This window comes from Panthera pardus, unplaced genomic scaffold (assembly GCF_024362965.1).
Source record: "Panthera pardus isolate Hobbes unplaced genomic scaffold, ASM2436296v1 HiC_scaffold_5, whole genome shotgun sequence".
NCBI classification, from domain to species: Eukaryota; Metazoa; Chordata; class Mammalia; order Carnivora; family Felidae; genus Panthera; species Panthera pardus.
Genome location: NW_026526980.1, coordinates 8,672,201 through 8,688,627, shown reverse-complemented (window position 1 = coordinate 8,688,627; position 16,427 = coordinate 8,672,201). Strand labels below are relative to the sequence as shown.

Genomic DNA, 16,427 nt, shown 5'->3' with positions numbered 1-16,427 from the left:
GGCAGGGAGGCGGGGGGGAGACTCACTTTACTGGACACCTACTGTGTGCCACGTTGGACTCTGGACACTTTACGTTTCTTAATGCTCACAACCACCCCAAAATTAGATGGTGACAGCTCCATTTTAGAAATGAAGAAACTGAGGTCTTAAAGAGTTTGTCTGCGTTCTCAGAGCTAGCAAGGGACTTAAATCAAGGTTGCTCAGAGCAAGCAACCTGGGACTTAAATCTAGGTCAGTCAGAATCTAAAGTTTGTACTATTTCATTTCTTCTATGATGCTTTGTCCACCCCTCCTTTCACCTACCTACTTTTTCATTCCTCTGTCTGCCTACTTTTCCATTTATTCACCACCCACCCCATCCATCCTACTCATCCATCCAGCCACCTACCCATCTACTCACTCATCTATCCATCTCACCTACCCTCTCACCCATTCACTCATCCAGCCATTCATCCATCCACCCACCCATCCATCTACCCATCTTCCATCCATCCATTCATCCATCCACTTATCCACCCACCCATCCATCTACCCACCTTCCATCTATCTACTCATCCACCCACTTATCCATCTATCCATCCATCCACTCCCTTATCCATCTATCCATCCATCCACCCACTTATCCACCCATCCATCTACCCACCTTCCATCCACCCATCCATCCACCCACTTTTCCACCCATCCATCTACCCACCTTCCATCTATTCATCCATCCACCTGCTTATCCACCCATCCATCCATCTACCCATCTTCCATCCATCCATCCATCCATCCACCCACGCATCCACCCACCCACTTTTCCACCCATCCATCTACCCACCTTCCATCTATCCACCCATCCACCCACCCATCCATCTACCCACCTTCCATCTGTCCACTCATCCACCCACTTATCCATCTATCCATCCATCCACCCACTTAACCATCCAGAATCCATCCATCCACTCATCTATTCATCTGCTCTTCTATAGACTCACTCATTTATTTATCCATCCACCCATCTACCCTTTCATTCACTCAACTACCCATCATCCCACCCAACCATCCACCTACTCATCCACCCAAAAAACATTTACAGAACCCCCACTACATGCAGGCAATGTCTCTACTTTGGTGGATGTTGCACACTAGTGGGGGAGACAGTCAGCAAATAATTAGGCTAATGAGCAAGGTAATATCAGATAATGATAAAAAAAATAAAGAAGGGAAATGAGATGGAGACCAACCAACTGAGGGTCACGAGCCTGCTTGGATTAAGATGCCCTAATGGGTGATGCTCGAGCTGACCCCTAAAGTAAGGAACCAGCAGCTGACAGAGGAGGAGGGAGAGCATTCCAGGCAGAGGGAACAGCAGGTGCAAAGGCTCTGAGGTGGGAAGGAGTTTGGGGCACCAGAGAAAAGAAAGAAATCCCATGAGACCAGCAGATAGTGAGTAGGAGGTAAGGTCAGAGAGACAAACTAGAAGGTGAGAATTTCTTCTGAGAGCAAGAGAAAGCCATGAGCAGGCCAGCAGTAGCAAGATAGGGTCAGGATGATGTTTCCAGAAGTTCACTCTGGCTGCAGCCAGGTGAAGAACTTCAGATTTGTGGCAGCTGGACCTTAGCAGGTGTCTTAACCTCTTTGTGCCTTTCTTTCCTTATCTGTCAGGTGGGAGTTATGATGGGGGTAGACACACACGCCTGTCCTGTAGTATGTGTTCAATAAATCACTCCAAAGCCAGAAAGTGCCACAGCTTTAAAGCTCCCACTGGCCTTTGGAGGGTTCTGCAGAGGAAGGGGGTCTTGAGGCTAGGTGGGGCCTGTAGGAGAGCTGGTGCTCCAGGTGGTAGGAACCGAGAGAGCACAGGTAAGGTCTGCACCGTGGTTCCATCTGCCCTGTTGAGAGCCTCACCTGGTCTTTTCTTCTTTCCTTTCCCTCCGGGGCCTCTCTCTCCCCCCATTCCCCCTACCTGTGCTACAGGTGAGGGCCACCATGCACCTGACCTACCTACGGGCTGTGGGTGCCCCACTGTGCCTCTATGCACTGTTCCTCTTCCTCTGCCAGCAAGTGGCCTCCTTCTGCCGTGGCTACTGGCTGAGCCTGTGGGCCGACGACCCCACTGTGGACGGGCGACAGACCCAGGCGGCTCTGCGTGGCTGGATCTTCGGGCTCCTGGGCTGCCTCCAAGGTACCCCTCGCCCGCCTTCCTCACCCTCCACCCTCCCGGCCCCATCTGAGGTGCTCAGGGCTCCCTGGCCCACCCATCCCTGTCCTTTCTGGACATCTGTGCAAACATCCTGGGCCCAAGCGCAGACCTGCATCCTTTAGATAAGGCTGGAAGGAGTGGGGGGCAGGACACATCCCTCCTTTCCTGGGATCTTCAGAGTCTGTGCCAGACTCCTCAGCAAGTGCAGAACCTTGGCCCCCAGATGTTGGGGTAGCTGAGGACTTGGGTGGGGACAGACCAACTGCAGTGGTTTGGATGGGCCAGAGACAGTTTGCCCCACCTCAGAAACGGAGTGAAGTCAGCCCCATTCCAGGCACATAGATGGGCATTGAGAGAAAGGGGGTATATTAGTTTCCTAGGGCTGACAGACATTACCACAAACTTGGTAGCTTAGAACAACAGAAACTTCATCTCTCAGCGTCCTGAAGCCAGCAGCCCAAAAACAAGCTGTCGGCAGGAGTGGTTCCTTCTGGAGGCTTTGAGGGAGCGACAGTCCCATGCCTGTCTCCTAGCTTCTGTTGGGGGTCTCCAATCCTTGGCTTGCATATGCCCCCATTCTGTGCCTCTGCCTTCATATCACCTTCGTCTCTGTCTCTGGATGTCTTCTCTTCTTGTAAGGACGGGAGCTATTGGATTTAGAAGGCATCCTAAATCCAGGGTGTTACCACCTTAAGATCTTTCACTGAAAACAGCCACAAAGACCGTGTTTCCAAATAAGGTCACATTCCGAGATTCCTGATGGACACGAGTTTGCAGGGTGGGGAGGCACACTGTTCAACCCACTGTGGGGTGGTTCCATCAGGGGATACTCAGGATGGCCAAAGCATAAGATGGCCATCATGGGGTAGTTGGGGGAGGGGGGTCTCGGCTCTCACGCTCTGACACCTGCTCTCTCCCCAGCCATTGGGCTGTTTGCCTCCATGGCCATGGTGCTCCTGGCAGGAATCCGGGCATCCAGACTGCTTTTCCAGAGGCTTCTGTGGGATGTGGTACAGTGTCCCATTGGCTTCTTTGAGCGGACGCCCATCGGGAACTTGCTGAATCGCTTCTCTAAGGAAACAGACACAGTAGATGTGGACATCCCAGACAAACTCCGGTCCTTGCTGATTTATGCCTTTGGACTGCTGGAGGTCAGCCTGGTGGTGACGGTGGCCACCCCTCTGGCTATTGTCGCCTTCCTGCCGTTGCTGGTCCTCTATGCTGGGTTTCAGGTATGGAGAGATTGGGGAGGTCCCTGGGGCCAGCTCGGGTCACCTCAGCCAGTCTCTTGTCTCTGGACAGGATTCAGCATAAGAGGCTCTGCACAGTGGAAGAACCCCTAGAAGAATTCCCAGAGGCAGAGACACCACAGTTTACTTCTAACATCTATACTCAACACTGTCTCCCGAATGTCCGTGTCTAAGTTCTTAATATCTTACATTTTGTCCTGCTGCTGCTGAAATCAGCTTCCCGTTCTCCAATTATCTAGAAACCAAGGAGGCATTGCAAGGTCTCCAAGTGTTGTATTAGGCTTGACTCTTTCAGTTGCCAGAGCTGGAGACCAACTGAAATTAGCTTAAACAAAACGACAGAAATTAACGTCTTACGTCCCTAAAGCGCAATGAGCTGGTTATCACCAGGATGCGGTCACTCTTTCCATATCTTTGCTCAGGGGGTCTCAAAGTGCCATCTCAGACCAGCAGCGTCAGGACCACCTGGGAGTTAGTGAGAAGTGCACGTTCTCAGGCCCCACCCAAGAACTACTGACTCTCAAGTCACGGTAGAAATGGAGCCCAGAAATGTGTGTTTCAGCAAACCCTCCAGATAATTCTGATGCATACTAATGTTTAAAAACCACTGGCTTTAGCTCTGCGTGGCCTGATTTTGGACACAGTGTCTTTCTAGGGTCTGATGGGTCTGATGGCCCCTGACAACCCTATACTCACAGCATCCCACCTGAGCAAGTCCAACCCAAAGTAACTTTTACTCCAGCTCCACATTCATAGGTCAGTCCCAGGGAAGATTTGACTGCCCTGTTTGGGGGCTCGTGTTCATCCCTGAGCAAATCACAGTGACCAGAGGGTTAGCACACTCTGACTGGCTAGGCTGCGTGAGGCTACGTCCTCCGTGATCGGGTCCCACGTTTGAACTCTACCCTCCACCTCCACCCCAGGTAATCAGAAATAGAAGAGAAAAAAACACGGTAGTCAGACAAAAACCACAGCCACCACTGTCTTCTCGATGTCTTCTTGACCTGGGGACGGTCAGCTTAAGGGTCGGGCAGAGGTGGATTTGAATCCGGGCCCTGCCACTTGCTTGCTGGAGAGGCCTGGACCTGATCCCTCTGGGCCTCAGGTTTTCTCACCTGTAAACTGTGAAGGACACCAGTGCCCACCTCACATTAATAAATACTGTTTGTAAAGAGGCTGGCACACAGCCTGGCTGGTTGTTCAGCAGATGCATATCCTTCTGGCTGGCACACGGCTTGTGGCGTCAGAGCAAATAACCCCACGGATCATTTGGACATTGTTATGTTCCCAGCACCGGGCAGGTAACCTCCAGTTAAGTGAGCGGATTCCACTTGGCCGACTGCCTTCCTTGTCCTTTATGGTTTTGTTCCCACAATGACTGGCCCTAAGTGAAGCAGTTGGCTTTAGGGCTGGGAATGAGACATTCACACTAGATGAGTGGTTTCTCAGTCCTGGCTGTACGTTAGAATCGCCCAGAAGGGTTTTGAAAACTACCAAGGCCAAGGTGGTACCACCAGAGATTCTGATTTAATAGTTCTGGGATGGGGCACTGGAGGGTTTTGCAGCTTCCTGGGTTCTTCTTTTTTAATTTTTTTCATGTTTTTTTATTTTTGAAGGAGAGAGAGACAGTATGAACAGGGGAGGGGCAGAGAGAGAGAGATAGGGAGACACAGAATCGGAAGCAGGCTCCAGGCTCTGAGCTGTCAGCACAGAGCCTGACGCGGGGCTTGAACTCGTGAACCACTAGATCATGACCTGAGCCGAAACCGGATGCTTAACTGACGGAGCCACCCAGGCAGCCCTCTGGGTTCTTCTTAAAAAGAACCATGTAACTCTGATTCCGCAGGGAAAATAGAGCCCAGAGAGGGGAATCAACTAGCCCAAGGTCCCACAGCAAGCTGGTAACAGAACCTGGTCTGAAACCCTGTACTTGAGGCTCCCTGTGAATCTCAAACTACCTCTCTGTGTCTGTGACTTCTCCCCTCCCCACCTGTCCCACTTCAGAGCCTGTACGTGGCCAGCTTATGCCAGCTCAGACGCCTCGAGTCAGCCAGGCACTCGTTCGTGTGTTCCCACGTGGCCGACACGTTCCAGGGCATCACAGTGGTCAGAGCCTTCCAGGCCCAGTGCCCTTTTGTGGCTCAGAATGACATGCACGTGGATGAAAGCCAGAGAGTCAGTTTCCCGCGGCTGGTGGCTGACAGGTAGGAAAAGCATGGGGGCAGGCAAGACCCTGCAAGACATCTGTGTTCCCAGAGAGTGAGACGTAGGGTCACGCTATGTGGCCAGAGAGATCAAGCGGCCTGCCCAAAGTCACACAGCAAGTCAGGGATAAAGCTGAAGCTATACCCCGTGGGTGCACTTGGCTCGTACCATGAGCAGATGGAGTCTGGCCTGAGGAGTCCTCAGCAGCAGGTGGACAGGAAGTACAGATGTCAGCAGAAGGGAAGAAGCCTCTGTTGCCAGGCCGCCGGACCAGCCTCTGTTGCCTTGGTGATAGAGCAGCTACGTAAGCATCCTCAGCCTCTTTTCATTACTAAGTAAGAATACTCAGGCTTTGAGCACAGACGGACACAGGCTCAAATCCCAGCTCTGCGACTTACCAGCTGGGTGACCTTGGGCAGGTTTCATACCTCTCTGAGCCTCGTTTGTCAAGGGGGATGTCACTTATGGGGTGGCTATAAGGATTAAATAAATACACTCAGAGCTAATGCTTGTAACATGCTTACTATATGCTCAGCACGGTACTGAGCGCTCTACACAGATTTGTTCTTTTAGTCCTAAAAACAAGTCATGAGGCCGAGACTGTTTTATGGATGATGAATCTTAGGCACAGAGAGATTTAGGAACTTGCCCAGGGCCGCACAGTGAATGTGGTGGAGTAAGGATCTGAATCCAGGTAATCTGGTGCCACAGTGTGGAGAGGGCCAAGCACACAGTAGGTGCTCAATAAATGTGAATCCTTTCTCCTTTATGCCCCAGGTCCCTGGCCAGCTGAGGCTATCAGGCCATGTGGCTGTGGGCAGCATCTCAATCCCATAAGCCTTCTGGGCAACCTGCCCTGCCTCTTCCTGGGGTCCTAGCCCAAGGAGGAAAGACCTTATGAACATTTAGAAAGCACCCGCGATGTGAAGGCCCGGTGATTTCCATGGTCTGTATGGCAGATCTCATTTAATCCTCTCATCTGTAAGGAGCCAGATTTTACTTCATTCCACAGACGGGTAAACTGGGCTTTCAAGAACAAAGGGACTCCCCCAAGAGCAGCTGTCTAGGAAGCAACTTATGTATTCATTTGCTGGTTGGTTTGTTGAAAACCACCATAACCTAGTGGAAAAGGTTCATGCTTCCTGGTATGCATCAGGGTGATGTGGCTTCTAAGACTTTCATGTGTGTGGACTCTGGCAAGTACCTAACTCTTCTGAGCCCCAGCGTCCTCATCTGTCAAATGGGGACAACAATACCCCGCTTTGTGGGGTTGTTAGAAGGACTAGATTCTCCGTGTAGTAAAGCCCAGAGATCCCTGAAGACAGATTCTTAAATTGGATCACTGTGTCCCCAGCACCTGCAGCAGACATGACACACAGTAGGTGGTCAATATGTTTGTTGAATGAATGAATGAATGAATGAATGAATGTTGGAGTAGGAATGCAAGAGAAGGAGGTGCCTATTTATCCACTCAGTTTATTATTCATTGAGCACCTACTACGTGCTGGGTCCTGTGCTAAGTACTGGGGACAGTCATGAACGAGACAGAGCTGCTGCCCTCACGGAGCTCACAATCTACTGATGGAGACTGATGGTCAAGGACTGACTAAATCGTTTAATTATTAAGAGTGGTAAGTGTTATGAAGGAAGTTATGAGCGATGTGTTAGAGAGAAAGGGAGGAACAGGCCAGGAAGGCTTTTGGGTTCAACCCAACCTGTGCATGAAGATGATATTGGCCGTATGAAGATGGAGGTCAGGTCCAGGCAGGGGGACCCCAAGGGATACAGCCGGGCATAGCCCAGGGACGGAAAATCGGCACCATGGCGAAACTTTACTTGAGCACCTACTGTGTGCCAGGCTCTGAGCTGGGCACAGGTAAGACAAAAGCATCAACTTCCCCCACCCACTGAGCGTGGGTGGGGCCTGGGGTGTGGAGGAGACCATTGCTGGGACCCCTGTGGGACTCAACTTGGTACGATGACCAGTCCTTGTGCCCAGAGAAACAAGTCCTGCAGACAAGGCCCTCCCCCCGCCCTGCTCTTACCTGCCTCTCCTTGCAGGTGGCTGGCTACCAACCTGGAGCTCCTGGGGAACGTGCTGGTGTTGGCAGCCGCCGTGTGTGCTGTGCTGAGCAAGGCCCACCTTAGCGCCGGCCTCGTGGGCTTCTCTGTTTCCGCTGCCCTCCAGGTACACCTGCCTCCCAAGACAGACCCCTGCCAGTCGGACCTTCAAGGACCCAAGTCCAAACCACCAACCAGTGAGGAAAATATAGAGGCTTAGCTGGGGTGACCTTCCTGGACCTTGGGCAAGAGTCTTCCCTCGCAGAGCCTCAGTGTGCTCATCCGGAAAATGGGGCAGTAATCTCTTCACTTCAGACATTGTAGAGCCTAGTTGAGATAAGGTATATAGAGTCCATTTCCAGGGTAGTGCTAAATTTTGTTAACTATTAATAATAATATGTCATGTCAGGTCATGATATCTATGAAGGAAAAAATATATATGCAAGTAGCATTCTTCTACTGAATTGTTCTGACAGCTTTATAAATATTAACCCATTTAATTCTGCCCACAACCCCATCGGGGATACTGTTATTATCCTCATTTTACATTGAGGCAAAATGATGGGAAATCAGGGGAGAGAAACTTTCAGAATGGAAGTCAGTGGGCCTGAGCCCTGCTGGGTGTCCTTGCGAGAGCCATACACCCTCTCTGGTCCTCTCTTCCCACCTGTATCAAGAGGGGTTGGACAAGCTCCTTTCTACTCTGCATACTCCAGTTCTACTGAAGGAAGGTCCTGGTGACAACAGTCAAAGCCCATCCCCTTACCTGTCCCCACTTCTGCCTCCCGCCCCTGCCTCAGGGGGGCTGATGCAAGCCTGCGATGTCTTCTCCCCCCCCTCCCCCCCCCCAGGTGACCCAGACACTGCAGTGGGCTGTTCGCAGCTGGACAGACCTGGAGAGCAGCATCGTGTCGGTAGAGCGGATGAAGGACTATGTCCAGACACCCAAGGAGGTGACGGGTGGAAGACGGGGACGGGGGTGTGGACCCAGGTCTATGACTGCTACGGGCTTTAGAGCCCCTGCCACTGAGGGCTGGGGTTGCAGCCAGGGCGACAGTAATGGTTAAGAGCGTGGGGTCTGGAGCCAGGAGAAATCCTGGGTCCTTTGCTTCCTCACTTGGGCAAAGCAGGTCATTCTTCTGAGTGACAGGGGACCATAGGTAACAGCAGTGCAGTAGCAGTAGAACAGCAACATGACGGCCACGTCACAGACACATCATAGCAACGTTCTAGGCACATCACAGCAAGATGACAATAATGGAAGAGTGACATGGCAAGGTAACAGTGCGGGTGTACTGGGGGGTCAGGTGAGATCCCACAAGAAAGCACTTAGTGTCAGGCACACCGTAGACAGGCCCTACACGCCCACGGCTCTGATGGGCCCCCTTTCACCTCGAGGGGATCGAGGACCTCTTCAAGGTCACAAGAAGAGCACACAGCAGCTAACGACCCCCTAGGGCGCAATCTTGCCCTCCTCACAAAGACAAAGGGGAGAGTATTATTCTACCCCTTCTAGAGGAAGACAGAATCTTATTTGACAATTAATAGTGGCTAATAATAATAATAAAGATAGAGTAGCCAATACCATCATTATTTTTATAATCTCAGAGGTCACTTGTTGATAGCTCTGCTATGTTCCAATGCCCCCAACGACTCTGTAAGATAGCAGTAAATATGCCCATTTTACAGAAGAGGAAACTGAAGTTCAAAGAGAGAGCGGCTCCTCTGACCCTGTGCCCCTCTCCCGTCCCAGGCACCCTGGAGGCTACCCACCTGTGCAGACCGGTCCCCCTGGCCTCATGGGGGGCAGATCGAGTTCCGGGACTTTGGGCTGAGATACAGACCTGAGCTCCCCCTGGCCGTTCGGGGTGTGTCCTTCAAGATCCAAGCCGGAGAGAAGGTGAGCGGCTCTGGCCCATCTTCCTCCTCCTGGAGGCCAGGCCCAGGGTGGGCAGTGCCCAGGATCTAGGCCCTGAGCACCAAATGCTTCCTCCACACCCGACTTCAGGCCCTCCACTCTGAAGACCCACCACGCCCTAACTGAAACGATCATCTCCCCCAGACCTGCCGCCATCTTGGCGAATGCCACCACCCACCCACCTTGGTGTCCTGGGTAAGGAGGCGTCTCTCCGACTGCCTTCTTTCTCTTTGCCTCCGATGTGAGTGCTGTGGCAGAGTGCTGGATGTTCCGCATACGTGATCCAGTCTGCACGGGCTCAGTTCCTGGCTTTGCCATGGCTGACCCTGGGCAGGTCACTTCATGTCTTGACCTGTTTTTCCATCTGTAAAATGGAAATAACAATGTCAATCTCACAGAGCTCTTGTGAAGTTTCGGTGACCTAACACATGTAAACTGCTTGGAACGGTGCCTGGCACATAGCAAGTGCTGCAGAAATGTTTGCCCGGGGTTTTAGCAATTATCAGGTGCACTTTTACTCTGACAACGACCCTACGAAGAAGTGCTAGTATTGTCCCATTTTACAGATGCTTAGGAAACATTTCCCACTTGCATTTCCTTCCTGCCTCCTCCTAGACTGCTCCAGGCCCCCAGTTGAGCCCCCAGCCTCCCATTTAGTCACCTCCAGTCTGTTTTCCGTGATCTTTATTTGGGCATGACATTCCCCTGCTTGAGACCTTCCACCTGCTCCCAGCTTCCCTTACAGTAAAGCCCAAACTCTTGAGCTTGGCATTCAAGGCTCTGCCCAGCTCTTCATTCATTGCCCTGCCAGGGCTCAGCCAACACTTGGGGAGTACTGCCTCACGGGGCCAGGTGGGCACCTGGTGCTGCCCTCAGGGGGTTTACCTGGCATCTTCCCCTTCCCCAAACTCCTGCTTATCCTTCAAGGTTCCACTCAAGTATCACCTCCACCACGAAGCCTGCTCTGATTACCCCGTTGACTTCTATCCCAGGTGGCTTCACGTCCAGAGTCTGATTACAGAGGGGGCTTTTTCATCACAGTGTATTCAAATTAAGTTTGCTCAGTTGCATTATTTCCAAGACCAGACAGTGAGCCCTGTGGAGCAAGGATTCCTTAATTTCTCTATTCCTCATGCCTAGAAGAGTTGCCTGTCATACAGTGGGTAACACGATTCATTTACTTTTTTTTTTGTTTATTTTTGAGAGAGAGAGAGATTGAACATGGAAGAAGGGCAGAGAGAGAGGGGGCTACAGGGTCTAAAGCAGGCTCTGTGCTGTCAGCACAGAGCCTGACGCGGGGCTCAAACTCATGTACCGTGAGATCACGACCTGAGCCAAAGTTGGACGCTTAACCGACTGAGCCACCCAGATGGCCCATATTTCATTCACTTCTTAAACATATAGTGTTGAGCCTCCAGCGAGTGTTGGACATTGAGAACGCAGCAGTAAATGCTGAGGACGGATGGGGGCAGGAACAATGATGGGCAGATGGACGGAAGGATGGAAAAATGGGGTGGGGGGGTGGGGGTATAGCAGGAAGTGTGGGTGAGTGGACAGAAAGATGGGAGAGATGAGGCACAAAGGGGAGCAGATAGAGAACTATGTACAGAAAGAAGGCTGGATGGATGGGTGGACATATGGAAAGGTGGACAGATGGACAAATGCTCAAAGGATAATGGATAGACGGATGTATCTTGGATGCAAGGGAAACACCTCGCAGAGATGCCCAGGGACCCTCCGGGCTTCTGGGCAGACGTGGTCGGAACGAGTCTTGCCCTCCCATCCCCTGGCAGGTGGGCATCGTTGGCAGGACAGGGGCCGGGAAGTCCTCCCTGGCCGGGGGCCTCCTGCGGCTCCTGGAGGCGGCCGAGGGTGGGATTTGGATCGACGGGGTCCCCATCACCCACGTAGGGCTGCACACGCTGCGGTCCAGGATCACCATCATCCCCCAGGTGAGGCCCGGGGCACAGGGTGGGCAGAGGTGGGAGGCGTGGCTGGGCCCGGCTCTGACCCACTGCCCCTTCCGGCCAGGACCCTACCCTGTTCCCTGGCTCGCTTCGGATGAATCTGGACATGCTGCAGGAGCACTCGGACCAAGCCGTCTGGGAGGCCTTGGACACGGTGCAGCTCAGAGCCCTGGTGGCCAGCCTGCCTGGCCAGCTGCAGTATGAGTGTGCTGACCAAGGTTGCAACCTGAGGTAGGCTTGCCCCGCCACGACCAGGGCCTGGGAGGAGCTGCGTGGAGAGGCGAGTGTGGCTGAGGCTGCCCGCACTGCCCTGTCCCCAGGGTAACATGCCCTGGAAACCTGCCTCCCCCACGGGACTACCAGCTTCATTCTGTTAGTACTCACAGGATGAATCCCGTCCCTCATCAGCAATTCTGAACTCCAACACAGTCTCTGAATATCCAGTTTTGTTTTCCTCAGTTCAGTTCCTCAATTCAGTTCCTCAATTTATTTGGGTGACAAAACCCAACCCTTACTGACACAAGGCTACTTATAGTCTATTTATCCCTCTCAGCATTTCTTTTGCTACGAAAGTATCGTGTTTGATGTGGGCACGAATTCCACTCTCACTGTGGGTTCTAAGTAACATATGGTATATGTTTCTTTCTGAAGAAATTTTAGGGGCGCCTGGGTGGCTCAGTTGGTTGAGCGTCTGACTCTTGGTTTCAGCTCAAGTCATGATCCCAGGGTCATGGGATTGAGGCCTGTACCACGCTCCGTGTTGAGTGTGGATCCTGCTTAAGATTCTCTCTTTCACCCCACCCCCCTGCCCCTCTCCCCGACTCGTGCTCTTGCTCTCTCTCAAAAAGAAAAAAAAAGAAATTTTAGTTGTGGTAAAATACACCTAACATAAAATTTAGCATCAAAAAAAATTTTTTAATATTTATTTTTGAGAGAGACAGAGTATGAGAGGGGGAGGGGTAGAGAGAGAGGGAGACACAGACTCCAAAGCAGGCTCCAGGCTCTGAGCTATCAGTACAGAGCCCGACCCAGGGCTCGAACTTATGAACTGCGAGATAGTGACCTGAGCCAAAGTCGGATGCTTAACCAACTGAGCCACCCAGGTGCCCCAACCATTTTTTTTTTCTTTACTAGAATACACTCATCTTTATTCATAAATACTGGAAAATAGGGCCTACTTATTTTTTTTACTTTGCATCCAAGTTAGTTAGCATATAGTGCAACAATGATTTCAGTAGATTCCTTAATGCTCCCTACCCATTTAGCCCATCCCCCCCCACCCCTCCAGTAACCCTCTGTTTGTTCTCTATTTTTAAGAGTCTCTTATGTTTTGTCCCCTTCCCTGTTTTTATCTTATTTTTGCTTCCCTTCCCTTATGTTCATCTGTTTTGTATCTTAAATTCCTCATATGAATGAAGTCACATGATATTTGTCTTTCTCTCACTAATTTCACTTAGCATAATACCCTCTGGTTCCATCGACATAGTTATAAATGGCCAACCATTTTTTAATGTACAATTCATAGTGTTAAATACATTCACATAATTATGTGACCCATTTCCAGAACTTTTCCATCTTGCAAAACTGAAACTCTGTACCCATGAAAAAACAATTCTAGGAGCAACTGGGTGGCTCAGTTGGTCGAGTGTCCAACTTCGGCTCAGGTCATGATATCCCAGTTCATGAGTTCAAGCCCCATGTCAGACTCACTGCTGTCAGCTCAGAGCCTGCTTGGGATCTCTCTGTCCCTTTCTCTCTCTGCCCTTTACCTGCTCACACACACACTCTCTCTCTCTCTCTCTCTCTCTCTCAAAAGGAAAATAAGCCTTAAAAAAATTCTATTTTCCCCTGCCCACAGCCTCCAGCACCCCCCATTCTGCTTCCTGTTTCTGTGACTTTGACTACTCTGGGTACCTCATTTAAGGGGAGTGTTACAGTATTCGCCTTTTGTGACTGGCTCGTTTCACTCAGCATAATGTCCTCAAGGCTCATCAGTATTGCAGCATGTGCCAGAATTCCCTTCCTTTTTAAGGCTGAATACTATTCCATTGTGGGGACGGACCACATTTTTCTTGCCCATTCCTTCACGGATGGACGCCTGCGTGCCTTTTTGAAAACAAAGACGTTCTGCATCCTAAAACCCCATCTTCCCCCAGAGGTGTGAGGGTAAGAGGCTGTGGGTGACAGCCTCATCAGAGCTTCTGCTCACTAGAGAAGCAGTGTAGTTTGGTGGCTGAGAGTTTAGACACGCGTCAAATCTAGCCTCCCCCAGTTACCAGCTCTAGGACCTTGGGCAAGTTCATCTTCTCTGCCCAAGAGAGAAGTGAGTGAAAAGAGAACTATAGTGAGTATCTCCTTCCTGTTCGAGGATTGACTTATACGTGTTAAGTTGCAGACACAGTGCCTGGATGGAGGGAAAAATAATGTTTCCCTGTAAACCTCAGAGAGGCCCCCTCACGAATCCCCTTCTGCAGGATTGGCTTATGAGGCTTGAAAGTTGCCCCGGGGTCACCCAGCTCGCCAGGGGCGTGGCCATAGCGGGTCCTGGTTCCCCAGAGACGCTGCTGGAAGGCTTCGCCGTGAGAAGGAAGACCGCCCCAGACAGCCTTGGGCCTCCAGGGTCAGGGGTGTCACGGACTGTGCGACCTTCAGTTGCAACTGTGTGCTGTGTGCTGGGGCCTTACTCTGTGACAAGCACACTGCTAAGCACTTTTATCGGGCTTCTTTGGCCCTGCACCCTGATAAGTCACAAGACTCATTGGTACAGTAACTACCTTTGCGGTCACCGTGAGACGTGAGTCAAGACATGCACAGGCACGTAGGCTATGTCTGGCACAAGATAAAGAGCACCGAGTAGAAGTGGAAATAGCCATTTCACTGGGGAGAGGACCTGAGGCACGGGGGTTTGAATGTCTTGCCTGGAGTCTCCCTGCTCAAAAAATGGCAGGAAGGAGATTCCTGCCAGCTCTGTGGACTGGGGACCCTCGTGAAGGAGTGTGTGTACCTGCCCCACTAACTTCTGCAGCTGTCCGGGGATCCGTTTGTGGGCAGGCCCTGCAAGTCCTGAGATGCAGGTAGAGAAACGTCGGGCCTGACCGTCCCACTCCTTCCCAGTGTGGGCCAGAAGCAGCTCCTGTGTCTGGCACGTGCCCTTCTCCGGAAAACCCAGATCCTCATCCTGGACGAGGCCACAGCCGCCGTGGACCCGGGGACGGAGCTCCAGATGCAGGCTGCCCTCAGGAGCTCGTTTGCCCAGTGCACAGTGCTGGTCATTGCCCACCGCCTGCGCTCTGTGATGGACTGTGCCAGGTAAGCACCCTTCCCCGAGTAGGCCCTCTCCCTGCTCCGCCCCCACGGGCGTAGAGGAAGGCATCAGGGTTTAGAGCCGCACGGGCACTGGAATGGGTTATCACGTGCGCACTGTACAGGTGGCAAAACTGATGCCCAGCAGGGAGGAGATGAGCCCAAGAACACGTGCCCAGAAGATGCTTCCAACCTAGCGGTCAGGGTCAGGAAACCGCAGGGAAGGCCGGACTTTGCCAGAGCAGACATGCTGGGCTTTCACTGGTGCAAGCGCTCGGGCAGATTGGGCCGGTAAGGGCTCCCCATTGTCCTCTCTCCTGCAGGGTGCTGGTCATGGACAAGGGGCAGGTGGCAGAGAGTGGCAGCCCGGTCCAGCTGCTGGCCCAGAAGGGCCTGTTTCACAGGCTGGCACAGGAGTCAGGCCTCGTCTGAGCCCTCTGCCCTCGCCTCGCCAACCCGGAGAGACTGCTGTGCCTTGGAGGTACAGGTGACCCAGGGGTCGTCAGTGGCACCTCAGTATTGGATCTAGACCCCTCTGATCTCTGGGAGGAAAATGGCAGAGAAAATGGCCGATCATCACAAACCCAGGAGGACACAGCAACACCCAGGTTGGCCTGATGAGGGCTCATCCCGCCGCATCCACCCTGGAGGGGCTCCCTGTGCTGGCTGGCCGCCCGTTGGCCTCACCTGAGGACCTTAGAAACCTGCACATGTCTGGGCTCCACCGCAGACCAAAGAAATCAGCATCTCTGGGGCTGGGGGGCCGGGACCGTGGTGTGTGTGTGCCTTTTACAAACCACCCTCTTAATTCTGAGATGGTTGTCGAGTGACAAGCAACGACAAGAATCCAGAAAGTTCCTGCGTAGCTTTACTCTGTTTCCCCCACTAGTAACATCTTGAAAAACGATAGTATAGTATCATAACCAGGATGTTGATAGTGGTACAATCGGCCGATCTTGTTCAGATTTCCCGCTTTTACGTGGATGTGTGTGTGTATGTGTGTGTGTGCACGCGCATTTCTACGGAGGCTCCTGCAGCTACCCCCACCAGACGGGATGCTGAACGTTTCCATTACCACAGGAACCCCTCTGCTTGCTTTCGTAACCATACCCACCTCCCTCCGCCCACAACTGCTGACGCGTTCTCCATTTTGCTACCTGTTTTTATTTTATTTATCTTGAGAGAGAGGGCACGAGCAGGAGAGGGACAGGAGAGGGAGAGAGAGAGAATCCCAAGCAGGCCCCACGCTGCCAGCGCAGAGCCCGACGCGGGGCTCAAACTCATGAACCACAAGATCGTGATCTGAGCCAAAACCAAGAGTCAGACGCTTAACCGACTGAGCCACTCAGGCGCCCCTTGGGACGTATTTTCAAAGCTTCCGGAGTATTCCACACCTCTTGGTGCCCCCCTACCCTCGGAGATGAGCCCCTAGGAGCGTCTTATCTGAACTGTCGCACCAGCCACACAACCCACACCAAGAGCAGACCGTCCCGGGAATGAGCACGTGCACACTTTCAACTCCATAAATAGGGTTCGCG

General features: G+C 52.2%; 1 protein-coding gene and 1 long non-coding RNA gene across 3 annotated transcripts in view; one reads left to right on the top strand and one right to left on the bottom strand.

Moving 5' to 3' along the window:
• ABCC6 (ATP binding cassette subfamily C member 6) overlaps positions 1-15,803 on the top strand; it is a 51,624-nt gene extending 35,821 nt beyond the window's left edge. For both annotated transcript variants that reach the window (XM_053894466.1, XM_019468697.2), the window contains 10 exons: positions 1,960-2,167; positions 3,107-3,417; positions 5,440-5,639; positions 7,702-7,828; positions 8,553-8,654; positions 9,455-9,601; positions 11,413-11,571; positions 11,651-11,817; positions 14,701-14,895; positions 15,213-15,803. In XM_053894466.1, the coding sequence (XP_053750441.1) occupies positions 1,960-2,167; positions 3,107-3,417; positions 5,440-5,639; positions 7,702-7,828; positions 8,553-8,654; positions 9,455-9,601; positions 11,413-11,571; positions 11,651-11,817; positions 14,701-14,895; positions 15,213-15,321 (1,725 nt within the window). In that variant the 3' untranslated portion in view covers positions 15,322-15,803. The remainder of the gene's footprint in view (positions 1-1,959; positions 2,168-3,106; positions 3,418-5,439; positions 5,640-7,701; positions 7,829-8,552; positions 8,655-9,454; positions 9,602-11,412; positions 11,572-11,650; positions 11,818-14,700; positions 14,896-15,212) is intronic.
• On the bottom strand, positions 3,411-11,419 carry LOC128774870 (uncharacterized). Its single transcript, XR_008419357.1, has 3 exons — positions 9,802-11,419; positions 7,686-8,028; positions 3,411-3,760 (listed from the first exon to the last, which is right to left on the bottom strand). It is a non-coding gene; the product is annotated as an uncharacterized LOC128774870 (long non-coding RNA).
• Positions 15,804-16,427: the final 624 nt, after the last annotated feature.